The sequence below is a fragment of the Myotis davidii genome, unplaced genomic scaffold (assembly GCF_000327345.1).
Source record: "Myotis davidii unplaced genomic scaffold, ASM32734v1 scaffold208, whole genome shotgun sequence".
In the NCBI taxonomy this organism is placed as follows: Eukaryota; Metazoa; Chordata; class Mammalia; order Chiroptera; family Vespertilionidae; genus Myotis; species Myotis davidii.
The window spans coordinates 1,290,550-1,299,073 of NW_006299706.1; the positions used below are offsets into that span (position 1 = coordinate 1,290,550).

The 8,524-nt window shown below is 57.4% G+C and overlaps 1 protein-coding gene across 5 annotated transcripts in view; it reads right to left on the reverse strand.

Annotated features, from left to right (window-relative positions):
* Window positions 1-1,574: 1,574 nt before the first annotated feature.
* THBS3 (thrombospondin 3) overlaps window positions 1,575-8,524 on the reverse strand; it is a 10,298-nt gene continuing 3,348 nt past the window's right edge. For 2 of the 5 annotated variants that reach the window (XM_015571768.1, XM_015571769.1), the window contains 18 exons: window positions 8,351-8,433; window positions 8,226-8,277; window positions 7,952-8,100; window positions 7,458-7,598; window positions 7,151-7,228; window positions 6,637-6,789; window positions 6,313-6,423; window positions 6,109-6,216; window positions 5,642-5,801; window positions 5,216-5,334; window positions 5,047-5,099; window positions 4,563-4,756; window positions 3,945-4,123; window positions 3,788-3,836; window positions 3,417-3,613; window positions 3,013-3,185; window positions 1,966-2,105; window positions 1,575-1,876 (listed from right to left, as the gene is read on the reverse strand). In XM_015571768.1, the coding sequence (XP_015427254.1) occupies window positions 1,818-1,876; window positions 1,966-2,105; window positions 3,013-3,185; window positions 3,417-3,613; window positions 3,788-3,836; window positions 3,945-4,123; window positions 4,563-4,756; window positions 5,047-5,099; window positions 5,216-5,334; window positions 5,642-5,801; window positions 6,109-6,216; window positions 6,313-6,423; window positions 6,637-6,789; window positions 7,151-7,228; window positions 7,458-7,598; window positions 7,952-8,100; window positions 8,226-8,277; window positions 8,351-8,433 (2,198 nt within the window). In that variant the 3' untranslated portion in view covers window positions 1,575-1,817. Of the gene's footprint in view, window positions 1,877-1,965; window positions 2,106-3,012; window positions 3,186-3,416; window positions 3,614-3,752; window positions 3,865-3,944; window positions 4,124-4,562; window positions 4,757-5,046; window positions 5,100-5,215; window positions 5,335-5,641; window positions 5,802-6,108; window positions 6,217-6,312; window positions 6,424-6,636; window positions 6,790-7,150; window positions 7,229-7,457; window positions 7,599-7,951; window positions 8,101-8,225; window positions 8,278-8,350; window positions 8,434-8,524 lie in introns of those variants that run through there. The other 3 variants (XM_015571771.1, XM_006775673.2, XM_015571772.1) reach the window with 3 other exon arrangements.

Consider the following 8,524-nt stretch of genomic DNA (forward strand, 5'->3'; position numbering starts at 1 on the left):
ACCTGACCCCTTACACTAGTACGGCTTTATACTAACTGCTTCTTAACTGTTGAAAGTGACAATTATTCTAACATTAAATAAAAATTCAGTCCTAAATTATACTTTGCCGGGGGCCGGGAGAGGATGGGGAGGGCAGCGCCCCGGGGAAAAGAGCCAGTGGCTGGGACCGAGAAGGGGAGGAATGCAGTGCGCCATCGACGGAGAGGCTGGGGACCGTAGGAGGGACTCGGGCGCATGGGGCGATGTCTGCAGGAAATGGCGCTAAGTGGGTGTGATCCTGAGGTACGCGGAAAGGTGGGCGAGGCGTGTAAGAAAGTACATCGGAAAAGTGGGGGGCGGTGCGACAGGTTACGTATTTAGGAGTCAGATAATAGGTAGGACGCAGAATGGTATTGGGGGACCGTGGGCTACCTTTTGGGGGAGCAGAGTGGTATTTGGAGCAGGTAAGCACATGGTAAAAGTGTATGAGGTCGCGCCACTTTGGAGAACCGAGACAGATTAAAGGACAGAGATATCTGGGACCAGAGAGGTGTTCACAGCGGCGCACGGAATTTAGGGTGTCTGGCCTCCGCCGGAGGTGCTGGGTTGCGGTCTCGGCCAACGGAAGCAGCTACATCCGCGTTAGGGGCACAATTCTTAGCCCCGATGAATACAGATTGAAAATTAACTTTACACACATCGGTGCGGCGGGAAGCCTGGGACAACAGCTCTCCACCCGGTCGGCGCGGCTTTGTGCGGCGCCCGGCGGGACGTCAGCGCCCGGCGCGGTGGGAGGGGCGGGGAAGCCCTCCACCCGCCGCCAGAGAACGCGCGGGTATCTAGGTGGGCGGCCTCCAAACTTCAACCCTGGAGTTGCCAGGCAACAGCCTTTAGTTCAGTTGCTGGGATACGCGTTACCATGGCGACAGCTCCGCGCCGTGCAGTCGGGAGTATTTAAAGAGCAAGCGCGCACAACGCCGGCGTCAGAAAGCGGCCTTCCGGGATACCGGTGTCGTCCCTTCGGCCTTCTCCCTCTCCCCCCACCTCCCCTTCCCGTCCCCTTCCCCCTCTTCCGGCCGCCAAGTCCCTCTGGCCTCCCAGGTGAACTCAACTTCCCAGAGCGCTCCGGGTCCTTGGGCTGGTCCCGCTTTAAGCGGGGGGGAGCGGGATCCCGGGCCCCGGGCGGGCGGGAGGGACGGGACGCGGTGCAGTGTTGTTCTTCCCCCCGCCAATATTGCACTCGTCCCGGCCTCCGGCCCTCCCGGCCCCCCGGCCCCCCGCTCACCCCGAGCGGGGCAGCCCCAGCCCTCCTGGCTCTCGATCCTGACCGATCTATTGACTGGAGTGTCGCTGCTGCCATCGTAAGTAAGTGGGGCTGGGAGAACTTTAACCACCCTCTGACCAGCACCTCATCCTTCTCCTACCCCAGCCCCATCCTTCCCCTAACCCTCACCCAGCACCTGCCTCACCGTGCCCCAGGCTCAGCCAAACTTCCTCTAACTTCCCTCCGACCAGCCCTCTCCCTTACCCTTCTCAGGGTCCTTTTTCACTGGTCACTACCCCGGAAAATCCCTAAAATAAGCAACTGCACTGGCTTAGAAAACAACTGGAACTTTATGGTAATATGCTCTTATCTTTCCTGGGGTTAGCGCCTGAGAAATGCCCCTTGAAAACTTCCCATCTCAACAGTCACCACTCCTCTGGGGCTGAACTCCTGATGGTGCCAGAGGAGGGTGTGCGTTTGGCCGAGGGGCTGTAGATTAGAGCCGGGGGCCACCGGGATGGATCCCAAGGCCAAAGGGTCTAAAATCGGGATTTTGAATCTGGTAGCCACCTCTTCACACTCTTCCAAGGAGCAGCTGCCTCCGGAATGGCTCAAAGTCCTCGGGAACTGTGTCTGAGGAAGGAGAAACGATTAAAGTCAAGGATGTGCCGGCCTCCCATGAGGGCACAAGAGGTCAGGCTGATAGGGGTAGAGAGCCTCACCATTGCATCGGTACTGGAGATTGGACCAAATGATGTTTTCTTGGGAGAAGCAGAATACACCAAGACGCCCCCCTCGCATGGATGTGTCAATGATCACCCCAGAATCCGCCACTAGCTGGGGACCCTCATAGAGCTTCACTCTGTCCAGGATAGGGGTTTCCGTTGGTGCCAGGGTACCAGTGGGCACTGTGCCACTATGCTGGGGCCCTGCTCATCCCCAACCCCCCTTAGCTTAGCTCACCAGGCCTGAGAGAAGGAAGGAAAGGGGAGGGAAGGGGGTGCTTTTCTCAGGCCTGGGGCCCCTGGCTCTTTGTCCAGCCCCCTTTGCATCTCAAAGCACCAGCCGCATTCCAAGCGAGGATTGGGTTGCCATGACGATGAACACAATGGGCTGGGGGGTGAAGTCACCCGCTTCCCAGGCTCTGGTCCACCCCTCCCTTATCCCTTGCCCTGGCGCCCCACAGCCCCAGGAACCTTAAAGGGAAACCAACCCCAGTGTCTGAACTCTGGGCTCTTGGCCATTTCCTCTCCCTTCTCTGTCATCCCTACCAACTAGGAAATGCAAAGTCGTGGACAAAGTGCTGAACTAAGAGGTCTCAGCCCTGCTCTGAGGAGCTGTGAAGTCTGGGGCTTGGTTTGCACGTCTGTCAATGATGGTCCCTTCCAGGCCAGACCCCTTGAGGAGGCAGCTTCTGGGCTGTCCCACCCAGTGAAAGGGCTGGATATGATGTCCCTCTCCGCAGACTGGCCTGGGCTTGGAGGCTCCCAGAGGTGCCCTTGTTGTACTGAGTGGAAATGGAGCACAGGAAAGGAAGGACTTGCCCAACATTGCCGATAGGTCATCAGCACTAGAGCCCAGGCCGCCTGATGCTAGGAAGAAAGCAGGGCTGAGGCAGCGTGTCTGTGGTGAAAGAGGATGGAGAGAAGTGGTCCCAGTCTGGGCCCATGGCACCAAGGCACTGAGTGGAGGGGTCACTGGTGAGTCCCAGCTAAAAGGGAAGGAAAGGCTGAGCCTGGGGTCCCTCAGGAGGCAGCCTGTCCCCTCACCGAATGTAGCCAACTTGAGGCCGGTGCAGCAGCTGCCAGCGGTAGGAGGTCTTGTCACGCCAGCCCACATTTCGTGGGTCAGTCCACAGCAGTCGTACCTGATCAGGGGTGTGGCCAGTATGCCACAAGGCATTCCGGAGGTGCTCACCTGGGCCAGACACTGATGTCACTGCCTGAAGGGCATTGGCAAAGACAGTGGGTCAACCGCAGGAACCAAATGAGGGCAGAGACAACAGGTTGGTAAGTACAGGTAGGAAAGGAAGTCCAGGGGGTCAGGAGAATGTTCTGAAGCCCCGGGGAGCCAATCTCCAGACCCAATGTCTGAGGAAGAGGGTTCCCACTCAGGTAGGGGGAGAGGTTTGGGGAAAGGGTCCTGGATCGGGGAATCTGGGCAGCTGTGGGACCTTGAGCTGCAGCCCAGGCTGGGCAACAGCCCGGAAAGGTGTGGCCTGCCAGTAGGTCTGCTCCGTCTGCTTCCACATGACCACGTAGAAGCGGCCACTGTCCTGGTAGCTGAAGAGGAAGCCTGCGTAGTCGTCATCGGTCACGGTGTTCACATGGAAGGTGCCTTCAAAGTCCACACCGTTGAAGGCGGTATATCCTAGGGGTGGGTGGGTGTGTGGGATCAATTTCAGGGCAGCAAAGCTACTAGTGGCCCATGGTGCACTGGGGTGGGAAGGGATGCCTGCTGTATGTGTGGCCAGCTTGTCCCCACCCTCTGCCCCTGTCAGATTCCTCTATTTGGAAGGCATTGAACTGGGTATCCCTCACATACCAACTGCCAGGCCAGGGTCACTGTTCATGGTCTGAACGATTTCCATGCCCTGGTGGTGGGCAATAAAGAAGAGAGACCTGATCCAGGTGCGCTGCCCACCTAGGCCCTGCCTGGGAGTTTGGTCTGACAGCGCCCACCCAGCCCACTGCCCTAGTACCTGGTTGAGCACGACCCAGTTTGGATCAATCTGAGCATCCCCTTCAGGGTCCAAGACGACGGTCTGATAGGCCCGAAAATCTGTGAGTGTTACCTCTGCACTTTCAGGGCACACATCCAGGGGGTCGACCACCGCATCATTGTCAAAGTCATCCTCACACACATCGCCAATGCCATTGCCTGGGAAGAGTGGGGCTAGGCACTCAGGGATGCCGTGGCCACTGCCACCAGCTAACACTACTACCCCATGGGCCTTGCATTCTTTTCTTTCTTTCTTTCTTTTTTTTTTAATATATTTTATTGATTTTTTACAGAGAGGAAGGGAGAGAGATAGAGAGTTAGAAACAGCGATGAGAGAGAAACATCCATCAGCTGCCTCTTGCACATCTCCCACTGGGGATGTGCCTGCAACCCAGGCACACGCCCTTGACCGGAATCGAACCTGGGACCTTTCAGTCCGCAGTCCGACGCTCTATCCACTGAGCCAAACCAGCTAGGGTGGGTCTTGCCTTCTTGACCTCTCTCTCCCCACCCTGCCCTTTCTAACTCCCCAACAAGTCTACCACCTCTCCATGAGCAAAGCCCACACCAGTCCAATCTTCTGGGACCCTAGCCTTACCATCTGAGTCCTTCTGATTGGGGTTGGGTACCAGGCGACAGTTATCAGGACCAGGAGGCACATAATCTGGGATACCATCATTGTCATCGTCCCCGTCACACTCATCTCCAAGCCCGTCATTGTCTGAGTCCAGCTGGGAACTATTGGGTAGCTGTGGGCAGTTGTCTTTGGTGTCCTGATGTCCGTCTCCATCGCTGCCCAGAAGAACAGGCACCAGATAAAAGCTCTAAAGGTATCACATCCTTCCCTTGTCACCTGCTTAGGAGTCTCTCTGAGGTATGAGGTATACCCTCTGTGCAACCAGATCCCTTACAGTCAGCCAGGCGAGGTGAAGGTCCAGAAGTAGAAATGGAGGACAGACTACAGGAATAACTTCCTGTTCAACAGTAGTGGAGAATTAGGGCTAAACCATAGAATTGAGAATATACTAGAGAGAAATTAAGTATCCCCTGTAAGATCTTTTATCTCTTGGCCAAAACCCTACCTGTCTTCATTGGTGTCACAGACATCCCCCACCAGGTCACTGTCTGCATCTGTCTGAGAGAGGGAACTGCTCTCACCATCTCCTCTTGGTAACTGAAGAGGGTGACCTGACCACTTCCTATCACCCATCAGTCCGCCCACCCCTTCCCTGCCCTCTCCATTCCCTGTACCTGGGTAGGATTGCTCATTTCAGGGCAGCTGTCACAAGCATCCCCCACACCATCCTCATCCCGATCTGTCTGCAGGGGGTTGGGGACTTTAGGGCAATTGTCCAGTCCATTGGGGATGCCTAGAAGACATGGGGGTAGCAAAAGGTTGTCACACTCTCCTAGGCTGGCAAAAGCTCTGAGCTTTGTCTCCCGTCCAGAGGATAGCTATTCAGGAAATCTGCCTGTACCTTTCTCACCCTCTTGCCTGCTCTCTCCCTGCCTAACCCTATGTATCCTATCTTACATTCCCAATGACATCTGCCATAGGAAGTCACCCAAGCTAACTTTCATAAGACCCTCCCCCAATTCTCAGACGTCCTAGCCTGTTTCATTCCCACTGTATCCAAATTCTTACAGGTCTCCCACCCCCTCAGCCCAGGCCTGCACCATCCCCATCCACGTCGTTGTCACAGGCATCCCCTTCCCCATTGCCATCTGTGTCCTTCTGGTCATTGTTGGGGACGTTGGGGCAGTTGTCACAGGCGTCACCAAATGAATCTGTATCTGAGTTTTGCTGGTCCTTGTTGGGGAATAGCCGGCAGTTGTCCTGGGTGGAAAGGAAAGAGTCAGGCCTCCCTCAAACCACTGGCCACCTAGCACCCACCATGTCCCTGTGCCCTTGTCTACGATCACCAACCCGGTGATGGTCCACTGCTTGGTGCAGTCCCACCCACCCAACCTCTAGGTAGTCCATCTTGTCCTAGGCACCAGGCCAGGCCTCCCATTGGTAGTACTAGAGCCCTTCCTGCAGAGCTGCCAGGGGCCAGAGGTAGGGGGAGCAGGGTTATGGGACCAGGCGACAGAGGCAGGGAGGAAAGTACAGGACTAGGAGGAACAGAATGTCTGGGAGCCACCTCAACGTTCTTGATCCCGTCCCCATCAGCATCATCATCACACTGGTCCCCCACGCCATCATTATCAGCATCTTCCTGCCCAGAGTTAGGTGTCAAAAGGCAGTTGTCCTAAAGGTCAGGGAGGAGATGGATGGACGAGTTCTGGCCTGCCCCAGCCTGGGGCGCCCACCCTGCTCACGCGCCCACCGGCAGCTGCAGCTGCACCTGCTTGCAGTGCTTGTTGTTGTCCATGCAGGGCAGCGCCTGATCTGGGTAGCCATCGATGTCAGTGTCTGGCCCACACACGTTCCCGTTCCCGGCCCAGCCCACGTTACACTGGGACAACACAAAGGGTGGGAGTTAGCCGTCGGCTGGCTGCCCCAAGCCCACCCTTTTCCCTGCTTCAAGCTCTATTCTCATCACCAGTTCCTGGGCCCAGGCCAACTCCCCTTTCCCATGAAGGTCCTCACCCCAGTCCCTAAGCATGTCCACTAGCCCTATCCCATCCCCGATTCTGCCTTTTCCTTCTGCGCCTCGGGCCCAGCTCACCGAGCAGGACACTGCACCGTTGCGTTCGAAGAGGCAGTGCGCGTGGACGTGGCAGGGGCTGTGGGCTGGGCTGTGGCAGGTCCGAGCTGGGAAGCAGCCCTGGCTTTGGTTGCCCAGGAAGCCCAGGCGACAGGGACCACACTTGAAAGAGCCCTAAGAGAAGGGAAACACAGTCTCAGGAAAGAGGGCCAGCCTACCAGGCACCCAGGACCAGCACGATGCCACCTGAGGGGTGTCGGACGGCACTCACTATCTGTCAGATCTATCACTGACCTCGGGTTCTCCTGACAACCTTTCTAGGTAGATAACAGCCCCACTTTTCAAGCAAGGACCGTGAGGCTCAGAAAAGGTCCATAACTGGCTAAAGGTCACAGCTAGTAAGGGGCAAAACCGGGTCCATGAACAACACCAACTATGTGTAGGGCCCTGGGGGAAAGAGGAGGGGAAGCAGGAAGTCTGAAGAGGGGGTTGCACAGTCCCAGCACCCCAGGCACACTCAGGGCACTCAGCTCACCACTGTATTGGTGCAGATGGAGTTTGGGTCACAGCCACCATTGTTCCCGTCATTGCATTCATCAACATCGTTGCAGACCTGAAGGGGCAGACGAGGGGTAGGACCAGACCTGGGGTAGGTCGTCTCAGATACAGGAGAGGGCACTGGTGTGAACACGGACAGGAAGCCCAGACCCAAAACCAATGCAAGGCCAGCAGATGGGTCAGTAGATAGACCACACTTATCCCAAGAGCCCCCTGGCCGACCCAGAACGCCCTGGCCCCGGCAAGGCCAAGCCCTCTTGTTCACACACTCTAGCCAAGCTGACCTGTTTGCTGGCCCGGGCATAGTCGATGCCCACACCCGACACCCGTGTGCCTTTGTAGCCCTGAGGACAGGCCTCACAGTGGAAGCCAGGCATGGTATTGATGCAGCTGGAGCCCGGGAAACAAGGGTCGGCATGAGCACACTGGGGACCGGATGAGAAGGAGGAAGTCAGGCCCCTGCCTGTGACCCTGGGACCCCTGCTCCTGGTGTCCCACTTGCAGCCCTTCCCACCCAATATTACTGTGCTCTGAGCCCCACGTCCAGCCTCCCTCTGGGCTCCCTGCCAACTAACCATCTCCAGCTCCCACTCCCCCAACACCTTCCCTGTGTGGTCCTTCAGTCTTTGCCTCAGGCCTTCTATCTTCCTCCTCACACCCACTTCTTTCCTGGTCTCCAGCCTCTCCTAAACCCCGGGTAACTGCTTCAGACCAACATTTCCCCAGCATCTTGGGCCTCTCCTAACTTCCTCCCCCCGGCTTTCTGTGCCCTTCCCACCTCATTGATGTCAGTGCAGTGGGTGCCATTGCCCTGCAGGCCAGGGGGGCAGGGCCCGCAGCGGTAGCCAGGGTACTCGTACACTTCCATGCAGTCCACGCCTCGGAAGCAGGGATTGGGGCTGCAGTGGGAACGCTGCTCATGGAAGCCTGCGGGGAGGGCACAGTCAGAGCCACCCAGAGTCACCGTTCACATCACCGGAACTGGAGGCCCACACCATGGGGCGGGCAGCACCGTGATCCCCCCTGGAGCCCGCCCCTGCTCTCCCACTCACCGCACACCTGACACTCCATGATGGTGTTTCGGATCAGGGACATTTCCTTCACCTGGCAGACACAGGATGGGGAAGAGTCAGCTCTCGGCATTGGCCACCCCACCTCAGGGTCTGCTCCCCTTTACCTGGTCTCGGATATCATCCCGCAGCTCCACCAGGATCTGGTTGAAGAGGGTGAGTTGGGTGACCAGTGCCTTGGTTTGCTCCCCTGTCAGGGCCCAGGATGCAGAGGGGCTCAGAACTGCGAGGCCAGCCCTGGTCCCTCTTTGGGTAGTAAGTCAGCTCCTGCGACTGCTACC